Below are 28,000 nucleotides of genomic sequence, written 5' to 3'. Positions count from 1 at the left end.
TATCAGAAGTCTTTTTTTTTAATTATTATTATTTCTATACACACAAGTCATCACATTTTACTGAGGTTAACAATACTTTACATATCATATCCACTTGTTAACTCACATTGTTCAGCTCTGATACTACCAAACTTAGCTATGCACTTCATTTTTAGCATCACAGATATCAGTGGACATGACACGAAGAAATCATGCATACTTTACGTTGTTCATAGAATAAGTGGAAAATTGGGGAATACAATATTATTAGCGTGTGCGACCAATGATCATGAGGTCTGTGGTTCGATAATCAGTACAGAAAGCCAGATTTTATAGATTTATTTATTTTTGGAGGAGGGGGATGTGATTAAGTAATCTCTGTTTTGTTTGGTACAGTAACATTAACACATTTTCAGACTGTTCCCAGCATGATAGCACCATGGTTTAATGACAAGTGGTGACAAAAACTGAGACACATTTTTCACATTCTGAATTATTCTATTAAAAGAAAATAATAAAATAGATAATCCTCTATCGACAAGTTTTCAATTAACATTGCTGCACAGCCCCTCTTATTTGACTGGCCTTCTTAAGACACACAGATTACACGTGATACTATTACAATGTATTTTGGAAAAGTCATAATTTAACAATGATGTATACTCTGTCTCACTCGGTGTGCTGGTAATTTTTTTCTGCTATATAGGTGAATGTCTCGCAGCTGGATACTTATGGCACATTCAGTCAGCTCAATCATTTGGTTGATGAAAACCAACCCACTTTTAATCGCGTTTTGTTTTGTTTTTTTTTTCCAGAATGGATTTTGCATTATTAACATCACATGTTGGAATTCACAATGGGATTTGTGTTCCAAAAATCTCTGTCAACGAAAACATTCTAAAACATAAAATATTATTTCATCAATGCAAAACTTGCCCATGAAAACCTATGAAAGTATTCATAAATATTTGAAAATTATTAGAATTTTTTAAATGTCCTGTAAAATATCCTTTAAGCATTCCTTTTTTAGGGCCACATGACCTGATGTCCATTAGTATAAGATTATTACCTATTGTCCTTGGCAGTCTAATTACCAATATCATATCACCAGGTATAAAGAATTAGACTTATACACATCTAAATCCCAAAAGAGGATATATGTCCAATGGGGTGATTTTATCCAAATAGATGCTGACTTTGACCTTCGTTTACACAACAACAAAAAAAAAAACAAAAGGAAGAGGAGCATGTGTCTGTATAAATTAATGCCGGTGCCACCCAAATTACATTAAAATCAAAAGAATTAAAAACCATCTGTGTCTCTCTGATATACTATTTACCTTGTGAGTTTGGGAAAGTATTTATCAACATAATTTAACATCTGATACTCATGCACAAACAGCTTTTTCAGAATTATCGGAAATATGAAATGATCAACTAACAAATTCACCTCAAGGTACTCTCATTATCACTAGAAACTTCAACCACAACTCACTACTCAAAACCAAACTGTTCCAGTACATCTCTTGCCCTTGAACGATTGGACAATAGATTTGTGATAGTCAAATGTAAAAAAATGGATACAAATCTAAGGCATTGCCTCCACTAGGCAGCTCCGAACACGATATGATTCAATTAATGCAAAAAAATGTGACAACTCGGAAATCAGCCCCTGTCAATGATAAATAAATAAGAATAATATGGAACATTGCTGGTATAGAGCGATTAAAATTTTGCTTTCATTCAATCGACTAAAACAGATTCTTGTGGAAAGATCAATGAACTAACCAAAGTTGGTCATTGAACGGACAAATCATGGCGATGACGATCTCTGGGGTGAGACTGCAGCTGGTCCAGACCGTCCCCTTGATAGTCAAATACAAGCAACTGAAGACAACTCGACTCGCCTAGGTTTCAAATTCGTTCTATTAAGCAGACTAATGACCAAATTTACATCACGTGGACAACCCTTGTACAATCACAACTCCAGAAAGACCACCACCAAACCCAACGCAAAACTCTTTATAGTACAGGAGGGAGAGAATTCCACTCATGACGCCTTACATCCACGCGACAAAACTCAGACCGATGACTTGACACAGCCCTGTCTGGAACACCTGAGGGTGTCATCCTAACAAATATACCTTTTCATACTTCGTTATCAAATGATTTTGTTGAATGATATTCAAACGTCAATACCTTACTTAACAAAAGATCAAAATTAACATGTATGATCCAGAAAAACATAATCCCATGATAATATTATGTCTTACTGAATGTTTGCCAAAGATTGAACTTGAGATTGATTTAGATATTGAATTTGTTTATCGATGGATATAACTTATTTTTGAATGATTACCCAAGTCAAGGTGTTGCTATTTATGTTTTGGATTGTATGGATGCCAATATATATTCTCTTTTGATCATTCTATAATTAGTGAAAGTGTGTGGTGTGATTTTGAATACAATGATTTACACATACTTTTTGGAAATACATAAAGTTCTCATAATTCTGACATATTGACTTTCATTGAGAATATGAGAGAAACCTTACTGTCAATCGGTTGTATGAAATTTGAATGTGTTGTCATTATCGAAGATAACAACTTTCCTAACATTAAATGGACAAAACACTGTTTAACTTTTTCCCCCGACTCTCTTTTTGTCAAGATAATTGGGGAGGCTTACTTTGTTCAACTGGTGACACAGGCTATGAGACACAGATGAACCAAAATAGTAATATACTCAACTTATTCATGTGTAATAATGATTATTGGATTAACAATATTGACCGTCTGCCCTTGGTAGGGAAAAGTGATCATGACTCACTCCTTATATCGATCTTTCATCTGAAAACATCCTTCAAATGCTTTTCATTTCAAAATTAATTACAATGCTTGTAGAGAGGACCTGAATGCTGTGATTTGGAATGTTCTTGAAGGTGTGAACGGAGCGTGGCTGATTTTTTCTTCTTCTAAAAGACAAATGAAAATGCATAATATTTAAACACATTCCATTTAGACGTAACAATAACTTTTGATCTAATAAACCACTGTGCTTGATTAAACACATTAAATGTACAATCAACAAAAACATAAATTGTACAAGAAATTCAAAAAGCATCCTACAGATATAGTACATGGTCTGGATAATCTAGACTTTTCTAATTTTATTTTTCGTATTCTAATATCACTTTTACTTTAGAATAAAAAAGGGGAAAAATGAGAAAATTCGATATTGTAGAACATTTTACATAAAGTAGTGAATGAAATGAAAACAATAATTCTCATTCAACCTTGACAAAAAATTACTAACCATCACTTTTAAATCTCTAGTCCTCAGTATCCTATGTTTCTGTCTAGCAGTCTGACTGGTAAGGTAACTTTAGGCAGAGTGAAAATGAAAAAAAATTATTATTAAATGTCTCAAGTACGCATCAGTCATCCAAAGCACCATCCACACTTTCGACAAACTATACAAAAATTTTAATAATAAAAACATCCGAAAATCAAAGATCTTGGTGAATCATCAACACTTTCCAGTACCTTTAGAACACCATATCAAAGACATGTGTCAAAAAACTTGCCAAGGGGTCGGCTCTATGATTATCAGAAATTCGGATGAAACAACTACACAGGGGACGACCCCAGGAAATCCTTTCAAAAGAGAAATCAGACAAACTATGTCCAAACCAACCAACCATACAAAAGAAATTATTAGACAACGAAGAACCTGTGGCAAGTAATGATATACACCTCCTTAACAATTCAGGAAATTTTCTGGGGGGGGGTAAATAAGATTTTATGTCAAGGAATGGAAAAGGCTAACTTCAGATTAAAACATATTGGAATTAATTAAAGGGGCGTCAGTATCCTTACCGATTAACATATGCCTAGATAGTCAACAAGTTAAACCAAAGAAGGCGATTAATTTTTCAATTGAAGAGAAATCAGAGATGGAGGAGAAAATTGGGGAATTTCTAGCAAAAAAATATCATTAAAGAAGTTGAAGGGAATAAATCAGTTGCTACCTCAATTATATCAAATGTGTTTCTACGACCTAAACCTGATGGATCCAAATGACTTATATTAAACTTGAAATATTTCAATGAAGTTCTTGAAAGGCAACATTTTAAAATGGACACACTATTTTCAGTATTGAAACTTGTCACTAGAAATTCCTTTTGCGCACGAAAATGTCCAAAGATGTGCGACAAAATTAGTGTCGACTTTTCATGATAAATTCTTTGAAGAAAGATTAAATATCTGGGTCTCCCATCAATAAAATATAGAATTTAGAGGGGTGATTTAATTCAATTATATAAATTAGTCTTGATTACTCTCCAATTACTTTCATGCATAGAGATGAATTCAAAATATTTATTTCAAGATACTCAACTTCAAATAGAAGACTACATTTATATTCCATACTGCCAAAGCATGGAAAAGTCTGAAATCTCAAACTAAAAATGCTAAAGCTATTAAAGAATTTAAAAATTGCCCTTGATATGGAACTTTTTGTTTCAAAATACATATATGACTGACATCTACTTAATTTAACAATCATCCAGGCTTATGCACCAACTTCAGACTACAGTGATGAAGATTTGGAAGAGTTTTATGAGATACTCAAGTCAACAATCTCAAAGGTGCCCCTCCAAATTATTTTTAAAATAACTTATTCTATTTTACTGGCATATTTTGTCATCAACGTCCTCACAATTATCCTTCAGAAACCTGCCAATTGCATGTGGCTTAAATATCAGTTGTTTGTCTAAACATCGAATATCCCATAAGCATGCATTTGAAACTAGATTACTTAATATCTGTTTTGTGAATATGTATAATTCTATAGTGCTATATTAAATATTACGTGGTAATATATCATTTGTTGAATTTATTGTCTGGCCAGCGATGAGTGTCTCCCTGTCCTTGATATGCCTTTGAAGCATTTTCATAAACTCACAACAATAACTAACACAACTGACAAAGCAGACAATGCAACCAAAAAAATGTTTCCTAAAAGAGACATTGCAAGGACACAAATATTTGATATTCCATAATTCTTTTCCTTAAAGTCAGATAAAGTCAATAAATGTTGACAATAATTTGGTTCTGACTTCTGACTTTAAGCAAACTATACTGCATATATTTTAGCTATATTATTTCACAATCCGGTTTCAGTTAGCTTATTATCTGTAATGGTGTAATGTAATATCATGGAAACATTCCTTGTTAAACCTCTGTGCTTGTAGTTGTTTAAGTTATGTTACCTTTTAACTGGAAGAAAGATTATTAAAGACAATAACTAAATTAAAGATAGCTGTTCATCTCGATCCTTATCATACAATCATTTTAATCACTATATTGGTAACGAGGAAAAGCTGAAAACGAGTTAAGTTTTACAATTGCAAAACATTATTTTGCATCCTGGTCTGTATATTTCTTGTATTTCTTCTATTTTCGTGAAGGTAGAGATGTAAAAACTGATAAACAATATCTAGCCTCACCATGGAATCATGGCATTCACACAACTGCCATCCTACCCACAATTTGACTGTAAATCTGACAATGCATCCTCTCATTGAAATGAATGAAATGAATGAAATGAATGAATGAAATGAGCTTTTATACAGCGCAATATCCACTAAATGTGTTCAAAGCGCTTTACGAGACGATTGGTCTAAATGAGTATGCTGAATAACCTTTTAATTGCATATGACATTGTGGATGAGAACAGAAAAAAGCTCGTCCACATACAGTGGAGACAATCTGTGCAACATTGTTGAGCACTACTGAAATCAGAAACTCTTGCAACGGATGATGAGTCTCCATTCCCGAAGCTAGCCAATGCTTTAAACAGCTACATCAACCCTAAAACAAACAGAGAGGTACAAAGATACTCGTTCCATTACCTTTGGCAAACCACCAATTCAATTGATGACCTTTACACATCTCTGTGACAGCTCGCTCAAACCTGTGCTTTCACTAATGCTATAGATGAAATAAAGTCACAACTGATCACTAGATACAAGTCATCGAGAATTCGAGAAAAGGACTTACTACCACAAGGATGAGCCTTCAAGAGCTTCTTTAGTTTGATTGCATCACGGAGATGGCACAGAAAGATAGCAAATCATTTATTATGGATAACACTACTGAAAAGATGAACAAACTAGCCATCAAACACAAATCACCAAAACACTAGAAACATTCACAAAAATCACAAGCAAACTGTCGGAAGTGTGGAAGAGACTGGCCACATCTAGGAGGACAAAAACATTCTCCTGCATTCAAAAAGGCATGTCAGAAATGTGGAAAATTAAATCATTTTGTAACTGTTTGCAGAAGTGAGTCTCAACAGCAACCTGCCCAATGACAAACCAGCCACAAATTCAAGCATCGCCCATTCTTCAGGCACAATTCAAGGAGACATGTTCGGAACAAAGATGAAAATAACACCCACTCAGAGAGTTCAGATCCGGAAGACTATATCTATGTAGACAGATAACATGCGATCAATGCTCTTACAGACTTACATCCAGCATCAATATCCTCAACGTGAATAACTTCAATAAAATTCCCAACACCGAAGCTGTCAATGAGTACATCAAATGTCTTCCCATTATCCTGAGAAACTCCTTTGACCATCCTTAGGAAATTCTCAACAAATGTATCCTACAAGGATACGACCTCAAGAATAGAATTTGCTGTATTGAATACAAGCAATATCTCTATTCTTGATTGGGAAGCCCAATAACTTTCCATACTGAAACAAGTGAATGCCATCGATGAAGAAAGTTCTAATGCTGCAAAAAATTGTAGCTGAATTTCCAGAAGTCTTATTGGGAGTAGGACAAATGAAGGATGAGATCGTAAAACAACACATAAATAATGATGTGCTACCTGTATCTCAGTGTTACAGAAGAATTCCTTCCCATGTGCCCAAACAACCTGAGGATTACTTGGACAAAGAAGAAAAAATAAACATAATAGAGAAAGTAACTGGACCAACTCCTTGGGTATCTCCAATCGCCATTGTGCCCAAACCTGAAAGCCCTGACAAAATTTGTGTTTACATTGACAAGCGAGCTCCAAATAAAGCAATCATGAGAGAAAGTCACAATGTACCAACACTAGATGAACGAACAACCACTCTCTAAGGAGCAAAATATTTCTGAAAACTCGACCGCAACCAGGGTTACAACCAACTAGAAATAGATGAGGACTCCAGGTTTATCATAACTTTTGCAATGCACAAAGGCTTGTACTGACATAAAATACTAAATTTTGGTGTCAACAGCGCATCAGAAATCTTTCAAGAGAAGACCAGAAAGTTTGAATGGTTTGATTAAAATCAGTAATGACATCCTTGTCTTCGGAAACTCCATTGTTGAACATGATCAAAACTAAAAAATAATTGAAACATAATTAGTCTATGGACAATCTTCTCCACAAGCCGTGAAGCATGATTTGATTTATGGACAATCTCTATAGTTTATATTTTTGATGCACGTGTACAATCTGTATTGAATCAGTCAATATATGATATTGGACATTGGACAATCAGTTACATGTTATTTTGACAATTCTTTAGGCTCCCACTCATGGACATTTTATTCAGTATTTAACGAGAAAGGGAGGCATGTTCTTGTCTTATGTAATCTAATGGAAACAACCCTTGTTTAATCTCTGTGTTTGTTTTTATTTGAGTTGTGTCCCCTGTTCATAATAAAATTAAAGACAAGAACCAAAATAGAGACCGGTATTCATATTGATCCTTATCATACTATCATTTTAATAATTACAGTATCTACTTAAACGTCTTCAATTTCAATCATGGGAAAACTGTTACGTTTACTTTCATTTCCTCGATATAACATTTCCTTATTCATTTATGTATTCACTTTATGATTTTTCCTTTTTTTTTTTGGAAATAATTCATACAATTCTGAATGCAGGCCTATCTGTTACACTCCCCCCCCCCCCCCCCCCCCTCCCTTCTCTGTCTGCGTCTCTCTCTCTCTCTCTCTCTCTCTCTCTCTCCTCTCTCCTCCCCTCTCTCTCTCCTCTCTCTCTCTCTCTCCTCTCTCCTCTCTCTCCTCTCTCTCTCTCTCTCTCTCTCCTTCTCTGATCTCATTACATACAGTGTGACAAAATCACAAATCAAACCACTCTTTATTATGTGATGACCCCTTGAATTTCCTTGTTTTAAAGGTTTTTGATCTGAACTTGTTCTGTTCTTGAACAAAATTTGTGGGTCCATGACGAAGGCAAAGTATCCCATTGCGTCCAAATGGAGATCTTTTATCACGGTCATTCATAGGTATATGCCAACCATGTTCGTCTTGTACGGGTCCCAAATTATACAACTTTTGTTTCTGAGAAATGCAAAATTATATAAGACAATATACTTTTACAAATAAAACATTATAGCCTTTAGATTTCGAACGATTTGTGATGAAAGTCTTGTAAGTTTTATTAGCAGATGGGAACACACTTATCACATTAATTGATGTTAATAATTTGTCCCTTATATTGAGATAAAAATAAGACTAATCACATTAAAAAAACAACAACAAACAAAAACAAAAACAAACTGCCTGTATGAAAATAAGCGGAAAAATAAAGGCACTTCAAATCTATGAAGATCCTTGTCTCTAGAAATAAGAAAATCAAGAAAAATTTGTATGGTAAAAAAGAAATATTTAAAACTTTAAACAAAAGTAAAAAATAAAAAACATTTGGTGAACTCTGATAGATTATGATAACTCATCAGCATGTATTCAATATCATCTACTCGTTTATAGAAATCAATATTATATCTTTTATTGGAGGGGGGCGGTTGACATTTTTACAGTACTTCTCAAAATGTACTACCTAACATTTTTTAGGAAAAAAGTGTTGAATTATCATGTTAAGAGAATGTGAAATAAATATGGGTACTCACAGGATTTATGGCACCAGATTGAGGGTTGATAAAGTTGTATATTCGATTTGACATCAGCCATCGATGGAAAATGTGTTGAAGCTGGGGCTCTAAACGGAATTTATGATCTCTAAGTTTATCTCCTGATACAATAACAGTATCTATTCCACTGTGTAGAGCGGCATAGAGAAAGAAAGCATCATCAGCTCTCCTGAAACAAATCAGATGCCCCCCAAAAAATAAATACATCATGATCAAATTTATAAAAAAGTAATAATTGATTTAGTTTTGTTCTTAAGCTAGCAACATTTACAGGTAATTTCAGTGTTAAATGAAAGGAATATGGTTCACAACAAAAAGGACAGTATGATAGATATAACAGCCAGTGCTCCAACACTCTTTGATCACAAGTGACTGAGAAAAAGGAAAACTATATGATTAACAATTGTTTGCAGAAAGCTACCACCCTTAGTCTCACAAAGACTACATATTAGAATCCTCGCCATAAAGTAGACCCATAGATGGTTCCTTATACTCTAAGACAATTATGTAGTCATGATTTACAAGGACAAAATAGCATAGCTTACAGCAAAACACACTCACTACATCCGACTAGTTCCCACACAGAAAGGTCTTGAGTCAGGGCCTTGGCATAACCAAGTCACCTCACTACAGACAAGAATAGGAGGTCAAAGAGAAGGGTACGAAATCTTTTTTTACCACATACATAGACTGAATATGTCCAGAGTATTACTATTGATGTGTATATCTCTAAACAAAAATATTTTTAAAATAATGGTAGTCGTAGTAGTAGTAGTAGTAGTAGTAGTAGTAGTAGTAGTAGTAGTAGTAGTAGTAGTAGTAGTAGTAGTAGTAGTAGTAGTAGTAGTAGTAGTAGTAGTAGAAGTAGTAGTAGTAGTAGCAGTAGTAGTAGTAGTGATCGTAATAATAATAATAATAATAATAATAATAATAATAATAATAATAATAATAATAATAATAATAATAATGATGATGATGATGATGATGATGATGATGATGATAGTGATGATGATGATGATGATGATGATGATGATGATGAGGAGGAGGAGGAGGGGGTGGAGGAGAAAAAGAAGAAGAAGAAGAAGAAGAAGAAGAAGAAGAAGAAGAAGAAGAAGAAGAAGAAGAAGAAGAAGAAGAAGAAGAAGAAGAAGAAGAAGAAGAAGAAGAAGAAGAAGAAGAAGAAGAAGAAGAAGAAGAACCATATGAGGTCTTACGTTGTTGAAGTCATGAAGACTGCAGGTTTTGGGTTCAACTTGTTAAGTCTACGAACGATGGGACGTAATACCTTGTTACCAAGAATCAAAATACGCTTGTCACGATCACAGAAATATGAAACCAGTCTCTCTAACTGCAAGAATCATAAGGAAGCAAAAGAAAAATACTATGAAATAAAAATGTAAATTTAAAAAAAAATATAGTACCACTGGCATTTTAAATGTAAATGACTTTGAACCTATTTGTTTTACTTATTTACACGTCTGATAATGAAAACTGTTACGGTCTTGTTTTAATTATAAAATCAAAACTTATTGTTCATTTTTAAAAAATATAATTAGCCCATAATTTGCATTTATGGCAATCGCTTTAGGTAATGATAAAGAGTAGCAATGACTATGAAAAATGTTTTTTTCTTTTTTTTGAGGAAAATTTTTGTCTAAAATCAAAGCCCTATCTCCACTGAGTAAAAATGTTTTTGGATTTTGAAAATCCATTCATAAATAAACAAGTTATGCAGTTTCAAAGGTGTCATTTATTTGGATGACCCGCAAAGAGGAAAAAAACACGAAAATATGGGAGGCTTTTTCTGCATTTTTTTCGACCTTTGGTTGTATCTTGCGTAATAAGTGGATTAAAAGATTGAAACTTGGCAATTTTATGGCAAATTTGACAGAGAATATGGTGAAAACATTAGAAGAGCTCTAACTTATATAATTTTAGAGCTGGATGGTATATAACACACAGAGAGAGAGAGAGAGAGAGAGAGAGAGAGAATGAGTATAACACACAAACACACACACACACAGAAGTATATTAAGAAATGAGCATATAACACACACACACATACACAGAGAGAGAGAGAGAGAGAGAGAGAGAGAGAGAGAGAGAGAGAGAGAGAGAGAGAGAGAGAGAGAGAGAGAGAGAGAGAGAGAGAGAGAGAGAGAGAGGGGGGAGGGGGGAGAGATTGCGTACATAAACGAAAGAAATATAGAAGGAAAAGAGAAATTGGACAAGGGGACAAAGGTTACTGGTGGAACGTGACTTGGAACACAATAATTAAAGCCATGCTGAGATTGTAGATCATATTGCAATCGAAAACTTTTAACATTATAATTTCATAAATTCTTGTAAATTAAACAGTCAAATTATCAGCTGTTTATTGAACCCAAACGCAATGGCAGACGATAAACACCCCTCTGCCAGTGAGACCGCGCAGACATTTTGACAAGTCATGAACTTTAAAACGAGGTCAACCAATCAGAAAGCGCTTTGCCACGACCCGCTCAACTGCTCAGTTTGGTGCCAAATCGTTTCGAACTTGTATTGTGATTCGGGCTGTAGGGGGGCAAAATGGCTTTGTCTTTTACGAATGAAGTGCAAATTAGGATGGTGTTTTGTAAAATATGGGAAAAGTACTAGTCATATTCATATGAAATTTTACAACCAAAAAGAAGAAATGCTCATGTATTACCTTGTCAGCGACAAAACCTCCACGCCCGGTAGTTTTAGAAATATTTCACTCCAAAGAGTAAAAATCTATTTTTAACGGTCTTCTGGTAATCGTACGAGTTTTGTCGCTTGACATAATCTACAATGACCTTTTTTCTAACTGTGTGCCAACTTTCAGTCATATTCATCGATAAACAGCGTCGTAATTAATTTTTTAAAATAGCATATACAAAACGGCTTCGTCCCATATTTTGTCGCGAATTCGGGCACTTCGTGAGCGAAAAAGAGGCCCAAAGATTTGAGCAGGATAGTCATTGCTAATAAAGAGCCATCAAACCAATTGACATTTTATAGTTTAATTCATGTGCAGTAACATAATTCAGAAAAAATGAATCAGAGAAACACTATTATTGGCATGAAATGACAACCAAGAGCTTGTTGTATGACATATCAACACCATTTTTTGGTTTTTTAATGACCATTTTTATTATTGGCCAAAGAATTAATTAGGAGCCAAAAATATTATTTGTTCAGAATTTTGTTCTTTTCCGAAGCTCTTCGATTCAATTTTGTTTCATGTCATGTCAGCATGATGTCATGGCAGGGTGTAGAGAAGAGAATAGGTGAAAAGAGAAAGATCAAATGAAAAGCAACAAAGTGTCTGGGTGATGAAAAATTAAAAAATAAAAAGTAGCAACAACTAAATCAATAACTTTTATGAGAATAACCATACTGTTTCTTTATCAGGCCTCTTGGGATCAAATGCAAAAAGGGCATTCAAGCCATCAATCACGACATCAAAAGGTCCAAAATTATCAACAAACGTGATGAAATTCTGAACTTCCTGTGGAGATGACTTGAAGAAAATGTTGTCACTGACAATCACTTGGTCTAGAAAAGCAGACTGGACGGCCTTGAACTCTTCTGCACTAAACTGAAGTCTGGGCATCTGATGACCACAAACTGAGCATTTCCCACTGTTAGGATAGTAATGTGCATGACTTTACACAAATATATATACTTTGGATAAATACTATAAATAAAGGGGTGAACATGATTTTGGTTTGACTTCCTTTAAAGGAAAAAAAAGGTCGCCCAATTAAATCAAATTTATCATATGACATCAAATAAGTCTAGATATGCGGCCATGTGGTGTAGTGGTATGACATTCGCTTTCGGATAGGAAGGTCCTGAGTTCGAGCCTCGCTCAGCGCATAGTTGAGTCCTTGGAGAAGGCTCTTTACTCACATTCTCTCACCGTATTCAGGTGTAAATGAGTACCTGGCTGATAAAAGCATTGTCTCTGTCTGAAAAAAAATGTAATATCACCTAAAAGGCGTTATGTTCCGTCCTACATGTTAAATGTTGCTGTTGGCCAGGGATCCCTTGTAAAGCGCCTTGAGCATGTTTAGTGGACATTGTGCTATATCAAAGCAATATATAAAAGCAATATCACTCAATATCACTCCTTACATATTTTGAGTTTAAATATCACCATTTGGACATAATACACAAATATATAATAATGTCATTTAAATCAAATCTATGACCAATCACTGACGTTGCAATTTCTATGTTAACTATAATATAGCAAGCTGTGTTCAATTGAACTCCAAGAAAGTGATATTAAAATTAAGACAAGCTTTTTTCTATCATTGAGTTATATTTTTCTTTTAAGTTTAAGAAGAGAGTTGTGTGTTGCTATGGTATACTGTAGCAGCACAGTATTGGACTACAGCCAGACTCAAATTAATTTGGAGTCAGAGACTCGGCGTTTCCAGAGTTAACCCTTTAGCAAGGCTTTTTGTCCACAGCAGTTGGGTAACTACGTACATCAAGCAAAAATATCTTTGAGATAGACTAGCATCATATCCAAAGGGTAGCAAGCAAGTGCTAATGTCAATCTATTGCTAGAGAAACCAAGATAATATATTCCAGCACCATGAGCCTAATGGCTCTAAATGACTGCTGACATTTTTTTTTATTTTCTAAGCAAGCGAGCTTATATTATAGTTGAATACATGGAATACTTAGAATTTCAAATTTGACTGTATCATATACAAATACAATCGTTTTTTAGATGAAAATAATAAGATTAATATCATTTTTTTTTTAAGATTTGAAAATCAGTCCAAGTTTTCTATCCATTTATGAACCTACCTATAATGATTAAGATTTGAAAATCAGTCCAAGTTTTCTATCCATTTATGAACCTACCTATAATGATTAAGATTTGAAAATCAGTCCAAGTTTTCTATCCATTTATGAACCTACCTATAATGATTAAGATTTGAAAATCAGTCAAGTTTTCTATCCATTTATGAACCTACCTATAATGATTAAGATTTGAAAAGCAGTCAAGTTTTCTATCCATTTATGAACCTACCTATAATGATTAAGATTTGAAAAGCAGTCAAGTTTTCTATCCATTTATGAACCTACCTATAATGATTAAGATTTGAAAATCAGTCCAAGTTTTCTATCCATTTAGAACCTACCTATAATGATTAAGATTTGAAAAGCAGTCAAGTTTTCTATCCATTTATGAACCTACCTATAATGATTAAGATTTGAAAAGCAGTCAAGTTTTCTATCCATTTATGAACCTACCTATAATGATTAAGATTTGAAAAGCAGTCCAAGTTTTCTATCCATTTATGAACCTACCTATAATGATTAAGATTTGAAAAGCAGTCAAGTTTTCTATCCATTTATGAACCTACCTATAATGATTAAGATTTGAAAAGCAGTCCAAGTTTTCTATCCATTTATGAACCTACCTATAATGATTAAGATTTGAAAAGCAGTCCAAGTTTTCTATCCATTTATGAACCTACCTATAATGATTAAGATTTGAAAAGCAGTCCAAGTTTTCTATCCATTTATGAACCTACCTATAATGATTAAGATTTGAAAATCAGTCAAGTTTTCTATCCATTTATGAACCTACCTATAATGATTAAGATTTGAAAAGCAGTGCAAGTTTTCTATCCATTTAAGAACCTACCTATAATGATTAAGATTTGAAAAGCAGTCCAAGTTTTCTATCCATTTAAGAACCTACCTATAATGATTGACAGAGCCAAACAAGCCTTTCCACTGACCATGATCAACTCTGTATGAAGGGGAATCAAAGTGAAAATGGGCGATAACAAAATCAACAATAATCCAATATCCATAAATAATAATGACTGACAGGATATGATTCTTAATAACTTATCTGTTATCTTGTGCCATCTCTTATTCTAACTTACTTGGCAACCACCATTTTCCTTTAACACTCTGTCTGGAGAGGGTATTCTGATAATTATCTCACAAAAGTCTAACAGCAAGTTGCTAGATGCTATGGACCGTATTAAGTATAGAATAAAAAATGAATAGACTTCGGTAAACCTCTACTCCTGTCTCTGGAATCTACCTAATCTATTACCATTTTAACTGTTTCTGTTGTTGGCCGAGCAAGAGCTTTTGAGTCTGAAATATTCTGTGTTGAGTATTTTATTATTTTTTTCAAAGACTGTTATTCTTTTATATTCTTTTTTGTTCAATGCATTTAAGAACATAATAGCAATGATTTCAAAAATCACAAAACTGCCTTTCACATGTCAGTGGTAAAACTCATTATCTTCTATATACACCTCATATTTGTTTATGAACAAACCTTTCAAAACTGTCCATCACCGTTTCAAGCTGATTTTGCACAAGAGAAAGACCATGCTTTTGCATGAAATCAAGGATCTTAAGTAAACCATTTTGATTCTTGGAGTTGATTGCAACATCAATTAACTGAAAAATACAATTGTAAAAGAGTTCAATACAATTCTGATAAAGATTTTAAGAGGTGAAAAGGAAGAACTACTTACTCTGCCAATTAATATATATGTTGTGAAATATACCTCGGGGTTTTTTTTTCCTTCGTTTTTTGGGTTTTTTTCCATATCTATTTCATTAGGCTGGTCCTATCTGTTTTTATTATCTTATATTTTTATTTATTTTTTAAAAACATTTTGTAGTATTAACTAACACACAAATACACAGCACCCTCTGTTTTTAAAAAAATGTTTAGGCTCTGATTCTCTCCTCTGTTTCTGTGGGGGTGGGGTGGGTGGCCGTTAATTTTTTTTTTTAATTTTTAATAAAGAGGGGAGATTTGCAACATGATTTACCCATGTAGGAGGCAGGTTTAAAAAAAAAAGAAAAGAAAGAAAACTTGGCGACAATGGGATTCAAACCCACTATTGTTGCCTTACCAGATGACCAAGCTGAGCACATGAAAGTTGATGCATTTCTATATATTTATAAATAATTGCAAACAGCTCAACTAATTTTATTGTGTGACAACATTGCAAGAAATGACAATATTTTAGTATCTGTTATCGGAAAGATGTTTTGGTGGATTGGGAAGCCAAAATATTGGTCAACCTATCTCAAATAAGCCATTTGAACTATGACAATCAAAATGTCTAGAAAACTGGTCAATTTAGTTAGGGAGACTATAGTTGTGGTCTCCCTAACCAAATGGGCTATGGTTTATGGTCTTCCTAGACACTTCCGTCATCGTTTGACGCATTAGTATTGTTTGTTTTCTTTCCAGGAAATTTTGTTTGTTTTTAAGGGTTTTATGACGTTTTTCCAAAAGTGCCATTGCGTTCACGAAAACAGAAAGACCGAAGAACTGTAAGCTCACAAATTTTACCTTCAAAAGAGGTTAAGAGTACAAAGAGGGAAAGTTGGTAGTTTTGTCTGTTTGCAGTCATACAACAGATTTTATTTTATTTTATTTTTTTTGTATGACCATTTAGAATAGGCTAGCAAGTGAAATAAACATGATTTATCCTCCACACTGTTAAAATCAATGGACCCACCCAAAAAAATGAAATAATTTCATGTATCCCACACTGCATATTCAATAAGATGAGTAATATCATGATTTCCAAGTATAGGCTTCCCTGTAAACTTGGTCAGTTCAAATCACAATGTTTACTCCTGCTTTTAGCGAGCTTCAGACAGCACTCATGCTCTAAAAGTAGGACTGAACACTGAATTGTTTTCGTATTCGCATGAATAATAATCAGATAATGATAGCTTGTCGATTGCGCAGTATCCGATAACAGAGGTGTGTTCTGTAGGTGAGGAGCCTCGACGATTGACTGGCAAAAGTACACATGTGTAATGCAAAACATAGTTAAGCTCACTTTTTATCTCATTTTGCCTCCATCAACAGGCCAGGAGGGGATTGGATATCATTGGTTAGCTAATTAAGCAGATTCATTGGCCATAAATGCAAAATTTCATTTGTCTGAAACCAAGCATTTTCACCTTGACTTTCTATATGAAGTTAGCGCTTACCACTATATCGATGTCACTATACAGGGTTTTACTAAAATGTATGTCATTATGGTGAGATTTTTATTGATAATGACACATAACTATACAAATGTTGTTATAAATAATATATAATATAATATAATAATACTTTATTGCATCCCAAAAAGGAAATTTTTTGTACAGACGTGTTATAATTTACATAAGATAAAAATACAATGGAAATAGGATGTATATATGAAAAAGGAGCAGCTCCACAACCAGAGCTGCGCTCTATAATATGAATAATTTCAACAATGTAAAATAGTCAAAACTGTCACTATAAATTAAAAATTGAAAAGATTGCAAAACAAATAAATTAATAATTTAATATTTACATTTTTTGAAAGTAAAAATGCGAAATAATTATATAAAATGATTATTGCTTGTTGTTATAAAGCCTAATACTGGACGGCAGAAAAGATTTTCGGTGTCTCTCTGTTTTCGTTGAAATAGAGAAAGGGCGACAACTTCTTTCTGACATAATAACTGATGGTCTTAGTGGATGATACTGGTCATTTAATATTTTAGTTATTTTATTTATACAAAATTTCTCGTATAAAAGATCTACATCGTCAACATTATTTATATAGCGTTTAATAGATTTTTTAATATTTGAATTTATTTTGTTCCTTTCCACTGCTAAGCAATTGCCTCCCCAAGCTGTTATACAAAATGACAAAACACTTTCGATTACTGCTCTATAAAATAATGTGCAGAGGGTTTTATCTATTCTAAACTGAGAGAGTTTTGATAAAAAATATGTACGTCTGCACATCTTATGCCTAATTATTTTCAAGTGTTCATCCCACTTGAGCCTGTCATCAATTGTTATACCAAGGTATTTGTAGTGAGGAACTCGCTGGACGAATTGGTCCTTTAATTTTAACGGTTCTATCGGTTCCTTCACTCTCCTAAAGTCAATCACTAGCTCCTTTGTCTTGCTTATGTTAAGCTCTAGGTGGTGGGCATCACACCAAGACACAAATCTATCAATTTCTTGCCTATAAGCCACTTCGTTGCCATTTGTTATGAGGCCTTGAAGAGCGGTGTCATCTGCAAACTTTATCAAAGGTACACTCAGGTTTTGACTTCTACAGTCATTCGTGTATATTGTGAATAATACAGGGGACAATACACAACCTTGAGGAGCACCAGTATTTGTAGTTATACAGGAAGATATGTTTTGTCCTAATTGAACATATTGTGCTCTCTCCGTAAGAAATTCGAGCACCCAAGCAATTATATACTTATTTAGATTCAGACTAGTCAATTTTTGAACAACCAACTGAGGTTGCATTGTATTGAACGCTGAAGAAAAATCTGCAAAAAACAATCTGCAATAGCTCTTAGCGTGATCTAGATGCCTGTAGATGTTGTTTGTAAACAGCAAAATGGCATTCTCTACGCCACGTCCTGGTTTGTAAGCAAATTGATGACTATCACTCAATGGCATAAACTGGTTCCTAATTTTAACAAGAACAAGTTTTTCTAAAGATTTCATGACTATTGAAGTCAGTGCAACAGGTCTGAGATCGTTCATAGATTCAAGTTTTTCTTTTTTTGGAACAGGAATAATTTTTGAAGTTTTCCAAATTTCAGGGATCGAAACGCATTGGAGGGACCAGTTAAAAATATGTGTATAAATGGGGGACAGTTGATGGGCACATTCTTTTAATAATTCTTTTAATCCTTTCAATCCATCCGGCCCAGCAGCCTTCCTCTCGTTTAGTTTCGAAAATACGAATCTCGTTTCTTCTTCACTGACCTCAATAGTCATTTCATCTTCCAAAGCCCTGTCTAATTTATGTTTTTCATTTTCAATCTCAAATTTGTTTGCTGTGTCAAAACGTGAATAAAATTTATTTAGAGTTTCAATTTCGATATCTTCAGATATAATCGTGGGCTTTGGATTATAGTTAACAGCAGTTTTAAGCCCCCGCCACGTGTCCCGTATATCCCCAGAAGAAAAGCATTTTTCAATTTTATTTTTGTACTTGTCTCTACAACTGCATATTACTCTCTTTATCTCTTTTTGTTTTGTTTTCAGATCTTTTTTATTTCTACTAGTAGAGAGAGTTTTCTTTTGGTTCAATAAAAGTTTTAGATCTTTTGTTATCCAAGGCTTGTTGTTAGGATAATATTTTATTTCTTTTTTACAAGACACGAGCTGTTCACAGAATTTTAAATACTCACTCACACAGTCATTCAGCTCATCCACACTATCACATGATTCGATAAAAACATTCCAGTCAGTGTATTCAAAACAACCACGCAAATCTTCACACACACTTCCGTTCCAGATCTGTACACTTTTCTTTACTGGTTTTACACGTTTAAAAACAGGGCGGTAGGTGGGGAGTAGCAAGAGCATGCAGTGGTCAGATTGTTGGTCGCACTGTAATACAATTAGTAAACATTACCAATTTACTTCTACTAAAACCTATAACAATACCTATCACAATATATTATGCTAAAAAAAAAATGATTACTAACTTTAGGCCAAGATGGCAGAGTAGATAAAAGAATATCACTTGGAGAATCTCTATAACCCCATTTTCGGCATATCATTTTTCTTCTTGACCAAGAATCCTGCCCACTTTACAATGTAGCATAATGGCTAAAACTGGTTTATTTTAGTCTTTCTTTGCAACCAACCCTAAACTAAAATGTATGCAAGGAATAAGTATCTTATCTAAGTTTTAACATATTATTAACTACAGTTATGTTTAACATACTTACTGAAGTGGCGTATTGAATGATCTGAGATGGATCCATAAACTTGGACTCCTCATAATGCTGAAGAATGTATGAACACAGATCCATATCATCATACCTTAAAGCACCTAAAAGGATATTTCGCAATACTTGTGATCCTGGAGAACTTGTCAGTTTATAGCACTCTAGCAAACCAACACATTCTTTGTAAAACTTGGTATGGCTCAATCCCATCACTAATACCTGAAAGAACAATGTGAACGCCTCTTATAGTTTGAATACACTGAGAGAAAATGGATGATTTGAATCACATTTCTAAGAAGGTGCCTCATTTAATGACCATTTATTGAAATTTAGAATTGAGAAACATGTGACCCCCCCCCCCTCCCCCCACCAAAAAAATAAAATAAAATATTATTTGAGAATTAGAAAAATTTAATTTCTTATGACGAGCAATTGGTCATAATGATGTGAGTTTAGTTTCTTCTTCTATATGTGAACTGACTGATATTTAAATGATGACGATAATATTAACAGTAAATTTAAATATGGCAATAACAATTATAATATACTACTACTACTACTACTACTACTACTACTACTACTACTACTACTACTACTACTACTACTACTACTACTACTACTACTACTACTACTACTACTAATAATAATAATAATAATAATAATAATAAAAATAATAATAATAATGACATAGAGCACTTTTATAGAGCATTATCCTAACAAGGAAAAAATTCACAAAGCATTTAAATAACTTGCTCACCTCAATTGAAGCAGCATCAAACACCTCGGTGACTGAAACCAAATCATCATAATATTTTTTCAACTCTGACTCTTGTTCCTGATCCCCTTGGCATGTTTTTCCTAACAGACCTATATAAAAAGTCGTTATTACAGGGCCTGGAGGTTTTGGGCATCCTTCCAAATATTTCATAAGTGACCTCCCCACATTCAAATTGTCGTCTGTCATCAGTGTGTGCATACACATAGCTTCCCAAGACCCTGTCATCTGTAAACTTAATTGTTCTCCCAACTGAATCCATTCATCAGAAGTCCATGTGCTATTTCCCTTTTCTTGTAAAATGTTATGAAATAAATCGACACACAACATCCGGTCATGACGGAATGAGTTTTGTCTTAAATTTCCTTTCCTAATTTCTTTTTCTTCATTTTGTTCCACATCTTGAGATAAGCTTCTAAAACAAAAATACCTACAGCTAGTAATCCGCTTTAATTGTGTTTGGTTGTTAGTGTTATCTAAAGAGTCAGATTTTCTGTAGCTGTTTTCCAATGTTCTGCACCTCGAAATAGTATGCATTTGATGTGTGATACTAGTGGATCCCAAGCGGTAGTTAAAAGGCAGGACACAGTCAGTTAACACCAAAGGTCTCCTTGAACATATATTTTTCATATGCTGAAGAAGGAAAAGTTTTAGGGAATATGAAGAAGTCATCATTGATGTCATGTAAACGTTTAACTCAAAGCTGAAAAGAAAAAGGAAAAAAAAAGAAAAGAATGTCCTATCATGAGTGAATGGAAGAGAAATATTGAACACAGTATATTGTTACAAATCAAAATTTTAAACGTTCCTTTCGATTAAATGATCATATAAAGGCAAATAAAACTGTTTGGTTGCTTTTATTTTGACAGAAAAGACAGTGTTGAAAACCTTGTGATACACAAAATCCAAAGTTGATTAGGTAAAGAAAAGGCAGAAACCATTCCTTTCTTTACTAAAGCAGAAGATAGACAGAATGAGTCATAGTCAATAATGTTTACACAGGCATTTCAGGACGAAGGAAGAAAGTAACACCAACAAAAATGATTTCCTCCAACTGCAATAATGGGTGGAAAAATCTAAAGTGGAGTATTAAAGAAAGAAACCATAGCTAACTATCAACATGAACAAAGCCTTTAAAATGTTGAATCAGCAAAATGCTTAGGAAGTGAAATATTATGAGGTCTAAAATGGAGCCAGATCAAATAAGCAAACAAGCAAGCGCATTCATTCACAGGAATTTAAAAGGATGCTCCAAAACACCACAGCTACTGCTAAAAATTACTTGTTTGGTCATCTTTAAAGTATACCAGAGTTGCATGGGTCCCTCACTATATTTTTCTAAAAAGACATTGACACCCTAAAAATGACCCAAAGAAGAGTTGTCACGTATCCTGCAAGATTTTTTTAGAAATACACGCACCTCTCGTCTTTTAGGGAATCTTAGCCTGGAATCATTAAGCATACGAAGTAAGAGGGACAAGGTCGCAACTGTACACAAAATTCAAAACAACATACTCGCAAAACTTTTTCAAAATCAGTTAGACTAGCAATAGACACACACTTTGCTAGTCTCGGTGAGCAATAAATGATTAATGAGAATACAAATAGTGATGCAACTGCTGATTTGCTTTTGGCGACGCATGCTGCATTATTAAAATGGTATGTTTGTGGATTATTGAGGAAATTGACTCAAGTGTCCTTGATTATTCAATCTCTTTTTGAAATATAAGTGTAGTGACGGTTTTGAATTAATGCTAAGTTATAAGCTAGGGTAACAAATTCACATTCATTTTCTACCATCATTACAAACATGCAATTTTAAATGAAGCGAAGACTGGAAAATTAAATGCTGACAAACAAATAAAAGGATGCTTTGTATTGCAAAAAAAATGTATAGATATAGCCATTGCAAAAGATAAATGTAATCTTGATAGGTCGTCCCCCTGCCAAAAGTGGAATCGATTAATTGGAATCCCCTCAATTGGAACAATTTATGCATTTACTGAGCTATTCCAATTAAGCAGCTTGCACTGTGTAATTGGATAATTTCATATATACAAATGCTCTTCTTTATTTGGCAACATTTTAAGAAATTGGTACTCTTTTAGCAAATTTTTTTTTGTTTTAATGGCTGTCATTTTCATTTCATCCAAGTGTCACATAAAGCTAGATAGCAAAACATTAGTAAAATTACTCCTCTCAGCAGGGACCACGTCTTTACTAAACCATCTTTTTGTGCGTGTTTGATTTTTAAAAATTGTAGATAAGAATCTTTGTGCAGTTCTGATCACAATGTGAACGTAGTCTGACTGACTATCTACATTCCAATTCCATTCAGGGCACTGTGAGCAGCAAGTGAAACACAACGTATTCGCAATACTTTTACCTGGTGCTAAAAGAATCTTGTAATCTGGTAAAGGAGAGAGGTCCCTGTCGCCATCTTGCTTTGTCTATACACAGATACCTTGGCCAGATGGTTTAAAGGGCTCCAAGGCTTAAAATATTAGCCTTTCGAAAGCTCCTACATCCCCAGTATTCTTTTTTTTTTCGTAATCATAATGTTCTAGCAGGGGATTTGGGAGGGGGAAAACTTCTTTTTTTTTTAAAGTCTTCCCCCCCCCCCTTCCCCCTTCCCAAACCCCCTACTAGAGCATGATAAAAAAAGTTTCCCCCCTCGCAAACCCCCTAATAGAACATTATTATATTTTTAAAAAAATACTGAGGATGAAGGAGCTTTCGAAAGGCCTCCCCAATTATTTTTCTTCTGTATCTGAATTAGCAACCAAAAATATAGCCAATTTTTCTTTTAATGTTGCCATTTTTATTTTTAAACATGCCATATTTGTGATCTAAAAATATTTTTTAAAAAGCTAACTTTAAACTAAACCCGATTCCACTGTGGCAGGTTGGTAAAGAAGAAGCGTGTCAACAACAACAAAAAACAAACAAAAAACAACGCACCCCCCCCCCCCCCTTTTCCATGTTTCTCTGACATGTCATGCTTTCCCCTGTCTTCTCCCCACCCCGACTCCAGAACTGCTATCTATTTACTCCAGCCAAGGTGGCAACTCGGTCTCTGTGCTTTGTATTGTCAACAAAGTATCAACAATGGCCAAGGCATGGCGGCTGGGACCTCTCTCCTTTACCAATGTCGATTCTTGTGATCGTTATTCATCTTTAATAATGGCTGAACTTTTATGGGCATTATTATTTTACTACGTTCAATAATTTTTTTACCTATACCAGTGAGTTCTTTCCTATATCAAAACCAAACTTTAATTCCTCAACGTCTGCTAGAAGGGCGCAGCCATTTTGAAAGGTGAAAGGTTACCGTATTTCGGGGTCATGTCAACTAAAAGACAAAACAGAGGACCATATTAACTGTAATCAGCACATCGGAAAACAAAACTGCACTTGTAAAGCTAAAAGTATTAATAAATTTGTTGAATATGACATTTGAAATGACCAAAAAACGAAACTTGAATATCATGTGTTCTATTTATCGCCTAGTTAGTAAGAGAATTGATGGTTCCTCTGTACCTCTTGTTGCTATGCCTGTCAAGCTATTAGCAATGACTATCCCGCACAAATCTTTGGGCCTCTTTTTCGCTCACGAAGTGCCCAAATTCGCGACAAAATATGGGACGAAGCCGTTTTGTACATGCTATTTTTAAAAATTAATTACGACGCTGTTTATGATTGAATATGACTGAAAGTTGGCACACGGTTAGAAAAGAGGTCATTTTAGATTATGTCAAGCGACAAAACTCGTACGATTACCAGAGGACCGTTAAATATAGATTTTTACTCTTTGGAGTACAATATTTCTAAAACTACAAAGAGGAGAGATTTTGTCGCTCATAAGGTTATGTATGCACATTTCTTCTATTTATATTTCAAATTTCATTCGATTATGATAAGTACTTTTCCCGTATTCTCACAAAACATCAACCCAATTTGCATTTCAATGAGTGAAAATGGAGACGGCCATTTTGCTCCACCATCGCGCGACACGAAAATGACGTGAGCGAGGCAAGGCTGCCAGATGGCCAGACTTTAACCTGACCAAATTTGACTTCAAAAGTGGCTAAATAGAAAATCATATGGCTTTCAATATTAAGACTGGCCCACTTAAAATGAACTAAATTTTAACAAACAGAAAATTTAATAGACTAGGATAAATGTCACTGAGACAAACATAGATGAATAAAATGTTAAAAAAGAAACAAAATTATATATTTGGCCACACACGTGGCCATCTGGCAACCTTGTTCGCGACGACGGATGACACAAATCCTCGCGCGCTTTTTTAAAATTAAGGTATTGTTTCATTGTTATGTCATAGGGATAGTAGATTAACACACTCTCTCTCTCTCTCTCTCTCTCTCTCTCTCTCTCTCTCTCTCTCTCTCTCTCAAATAAATACTAGAACTAACATAAGCCATGGTCTCACGGGACTGATTGATAATAATTCAGCAGGCATTTTTCGTGTCATTTGTATGGGTTGTAGACACAAGATTACACTTCGGAAAAGTTCCAAATGATCAATATTATGTATATTTTAAAACAAATTTATAGTTGACCCTAGCCATACAGCTCTAAAACTATACAAGTTAGAACTCTTCTGATGTCTTCATCATATTTTCTGATAATTTTGCCATAAAATTGCCAAGTTTTAATATCTAATTCCACGTATTAAGCGAGATACAGGCAGAAACCAGAATAAAACGCAGAAAAAGCGTCCCATATTTTCCGTATTTTTTTTTCTCTTTGTGAGTCATCCAAATAAATGACATTTTTGAAACTGCATAACTTTGTTATATATTAATGGATTTTCAAAATTCAAAAAGATTTTTATTCAGTGGAGATAGGGCTTTGATTTAAGAGTAGTATTTCCTACAAAAATAGAAAACAAAAATTTTCATAGTCATTGCTACATTGATGCCTTTTTAACTGTTACCTTATAGTTTTAGCCTTCAGTTCTTAAAATACATCGTGTCGTCAGGTTTTTCGATCGATGCAGATCCTTTATCAGTGTGTCAAAATATTGTGAGAAATACCTGTTTGTGTGTTTGGCATGTACTATGGGTATCTCAGGCCTTTTCATAAGGAAATAAATAGTCAAGGGCACAAAACAGTACTGTAGAAGTAAACTATAATTATATATCTCATTGTTATGTCATAGGGATAGTAGATTAACACACACACACTCTCTCTCTCTCTCTCTCTCTCTCTCTCTCTCTCTCTCTCTCTCTCTCTTAAATAAATAAATACTAGAACTAACATAAGCCATGGTCTTACGGGACTGATTGATAATAATTCAGCAGGCAATTTTCTGTAGTACAGTACAGAACATAATATCTCCAACAAAAGAACGTTGTCGAACGGATGTCCCCAAGGCTGTGTGAGTTCCCCAATCCTGTACATCTTATACACCAACGACTGCAGACCATCCTTTGAAAATGGTTTTATAGTGAAATATGCAGATGATACTGCTATTCTTGGCTTATTAAAAGATAAAGTTACCGAAAAGAATTATTTCAAACAAATAAATATATTCACCGATTGGTGTTAACAAAATCAGCTTGAATTGAATGTTGAAAAAACGAAAGAACAGGTGTTTGGTGTAAAAAATAAAAACGACTTAAAGTGTGTGACGATCGGTAAAGGTGATGTCGAGATAGTTGACTATTTTAAATATTTAGGAATAACCATTGATAGTTTTCTCAATTTCTCTCAACATATTAATATAATATCTAAGAAAGTTGCCCAAAGATTATACATCCTAAGGAAATTGAGAACATTTCAAGTAAGGAAGAAAACTATGTTAAGAGTTTATGACTCATTGATTAAAAGTGTAATTGCGTTTGGCTGCACCATATGGTTTGGCGGATGCCGATTTAAAGATAAATCAAAAATTTCAAAATCTATCAAAGAGGCATCAAAAATAATAAACCATCCTCTTGATGGAGTAGAAAGAATTCATGGAAAAGCAATAGAAAGGAAAGCATCCTCAATTACCAACAATAAAAAAACATATTTTATACCATGAATTTAGTCTTTTACCATCTGGGAGAAGGTTTTGTCAGATTAAATGTAGAACTAACAAATATAAATCAACGTTCGTTCCATCAGCAATAAAAATTTTGAATATTTCATAATATGGTACAGAAAACCAAGGATTGATTCGTTGACTGATTAACTGATTAATTTATTTAATGTTAAATTAACTGACCAATTGATAATGATGATAACTTTTGGTGTCGAATCGCCACAATTGTAACAAATTGAAAACGAAATGAATATGTTTATGTTGTGTATATCGCACGTGTGAAAGAAAGAGTGAGAGAGAGAGAGAGAGAGAGAGAGAGAGAGAGAGAGAGAGAAGAGAGAGAGAGAGAGGGGAGAGAGAGAGAGCGCGAAAATAAGTAGGAGTGAAATATCTGTTCAATGTTACAGTTATCATTTAACGTTATAACAAGTGTAACTAAATGACAAATTGCAATATTTATGGACAATAAAGATCTATTAATTATTATTATTATTATTATTATTATTATATTATTATTATTATTATTATTATTATTATTATTATTATTATTATATAGTGGTTATATCTGTCCCTGATCAACTGGTCGCGGCACTGATAAATCATATTGCAGAATAGTCGGTTACTTCTTTTATAATTCGATTCATGTGACTGTCCCTGTTGCGATTTTCTGTTAATTTTGCCGTGCTCCCAAATATCGGGATAAACCTGGGTACTGATGCTACAAATGACATGGCTGGTGCTGCTTCTGATAAGATGAGGTGACTGCATGAATAGGAGCCTTTGGACCAGCAAGATATTTCCTAATGTGGTGTCGCAGTCCCTGATGATACAGATCACTGGAAAATATTAGGGAATATTAGACCGCAGTTGTTTTTCCTTTGGATGAGCAAAGAATAATATTTGGAATCTACGTTGGAGGGTGATAGAGATATAATTCTACATTTTACACTCTTCACATTTGGCCACAGCCCTTCCTATAAAACCATTTATATAATAAAGAGCATGGTGATACTCGCTTGGAGAAGAAAGGGTCTGGACAAAAGGTAGCAAAGTCGGGTCTGTTGCGTTGTGCCTTTCTCTTTCTAAGATGGTTTATTCAGCTTCCTCTATCATGGCGCAGTTACCTCGGTCCGATGGAAGTATACCACTGACCACTCTTCAACAGGAGAGCTCTTAGAGCCCATTCGAATTGGAGTGGTGTGGTGGTGTCATTCCACCCATGGCGACGACGAATCCTTCTGAAAAAACGTCTCTCGGTGGTCCTGGGACAATCTGTAGGTCAGCACATATTTGCAGTCGTATTTTTCGCAACATTGATGATGGACTTCAATATGCAAACTAATCCAACAAAGTGCTTTTTAGATATCACATTAAATAAAATAGACAAAATGCAATAAGGAGTAGGTATAAGTTATTAAAACAATAAATATTGACAGAGAAGAAAGATCTAC

The 28,000-nt window shown here is 34.1% G+C and overlaps 1 protein-coding gene across 2 annotated transcripts; it reads right to left on the bottom strand.

The window, feature by feature from the left end:
* On the bottom strand, window positions 1-23,818 carry LOC144966981 (mitochondrial ribonuclease P catalytic subunit-like). Of its 2 annotated transcripts, XR_013644301.1 has the most exons (10): window positions 23,735-23,818; window positions 20,480-21,200; window positions 19,723-19,941; window positions 15,278-15,402; window positions 14,681-14,731; window positions 12,350-12,593; window positions 10,164-10,297; window positions 8,929-9,118; window positions 2,809-8,359; window positions 1-1,457 (listed from the first exon to the last, which is right to left on the bottom strand). XR_013644301.1 is itself a non-coding variant. In XM_078903685.1 (9 exons), exons 2-9 carry the CDS (start codon window positions 21,125-21,127, stop codon window positions 8,138-8,140), a joined length of 1,833 nt encoding a protein of 610 aa, XP_078759811.1. In that variant the 5' UTR covers window positions 21,128-21,130; window positions 23,735-23,790; the 3' UTR covers window positions 7,893-8,137. The 2 variants fall into 2 exon arrangements, 1 of the variants encoding a protein (XP_078759811.1); XM_078903685.1 differs by lacking the exon at window positions 1-1,457 and having other exon boundaries at window positions 7,893-8,359; window positions 20,480-21,130; window positions 23,735-23,790.
* Between the last annotated feature and the right edge of the window lie 4,182 nt (window positions 23,819-28,000).

The sequence above is a fragment of the Berghia stephanieae genome, chromosome 1 (assembly GCF_034508935.2).
Source record: "Berghia stephanieae isolate SIO BIC M18660-M18661 chromosome 1, UCSD_Bste_1.3, whole genome shotgun sequence".
NCBI lineage: Eukaryota > Metazoa > Mollusca > Gastropoda > Nudibranchia > Aeolidiidae > Berghia > Berghia stephanieae.
Note: the sequence above shows the minus strand (reverse complement) of the source record. Positions and strands in the feature narration are given on the sequence as shown.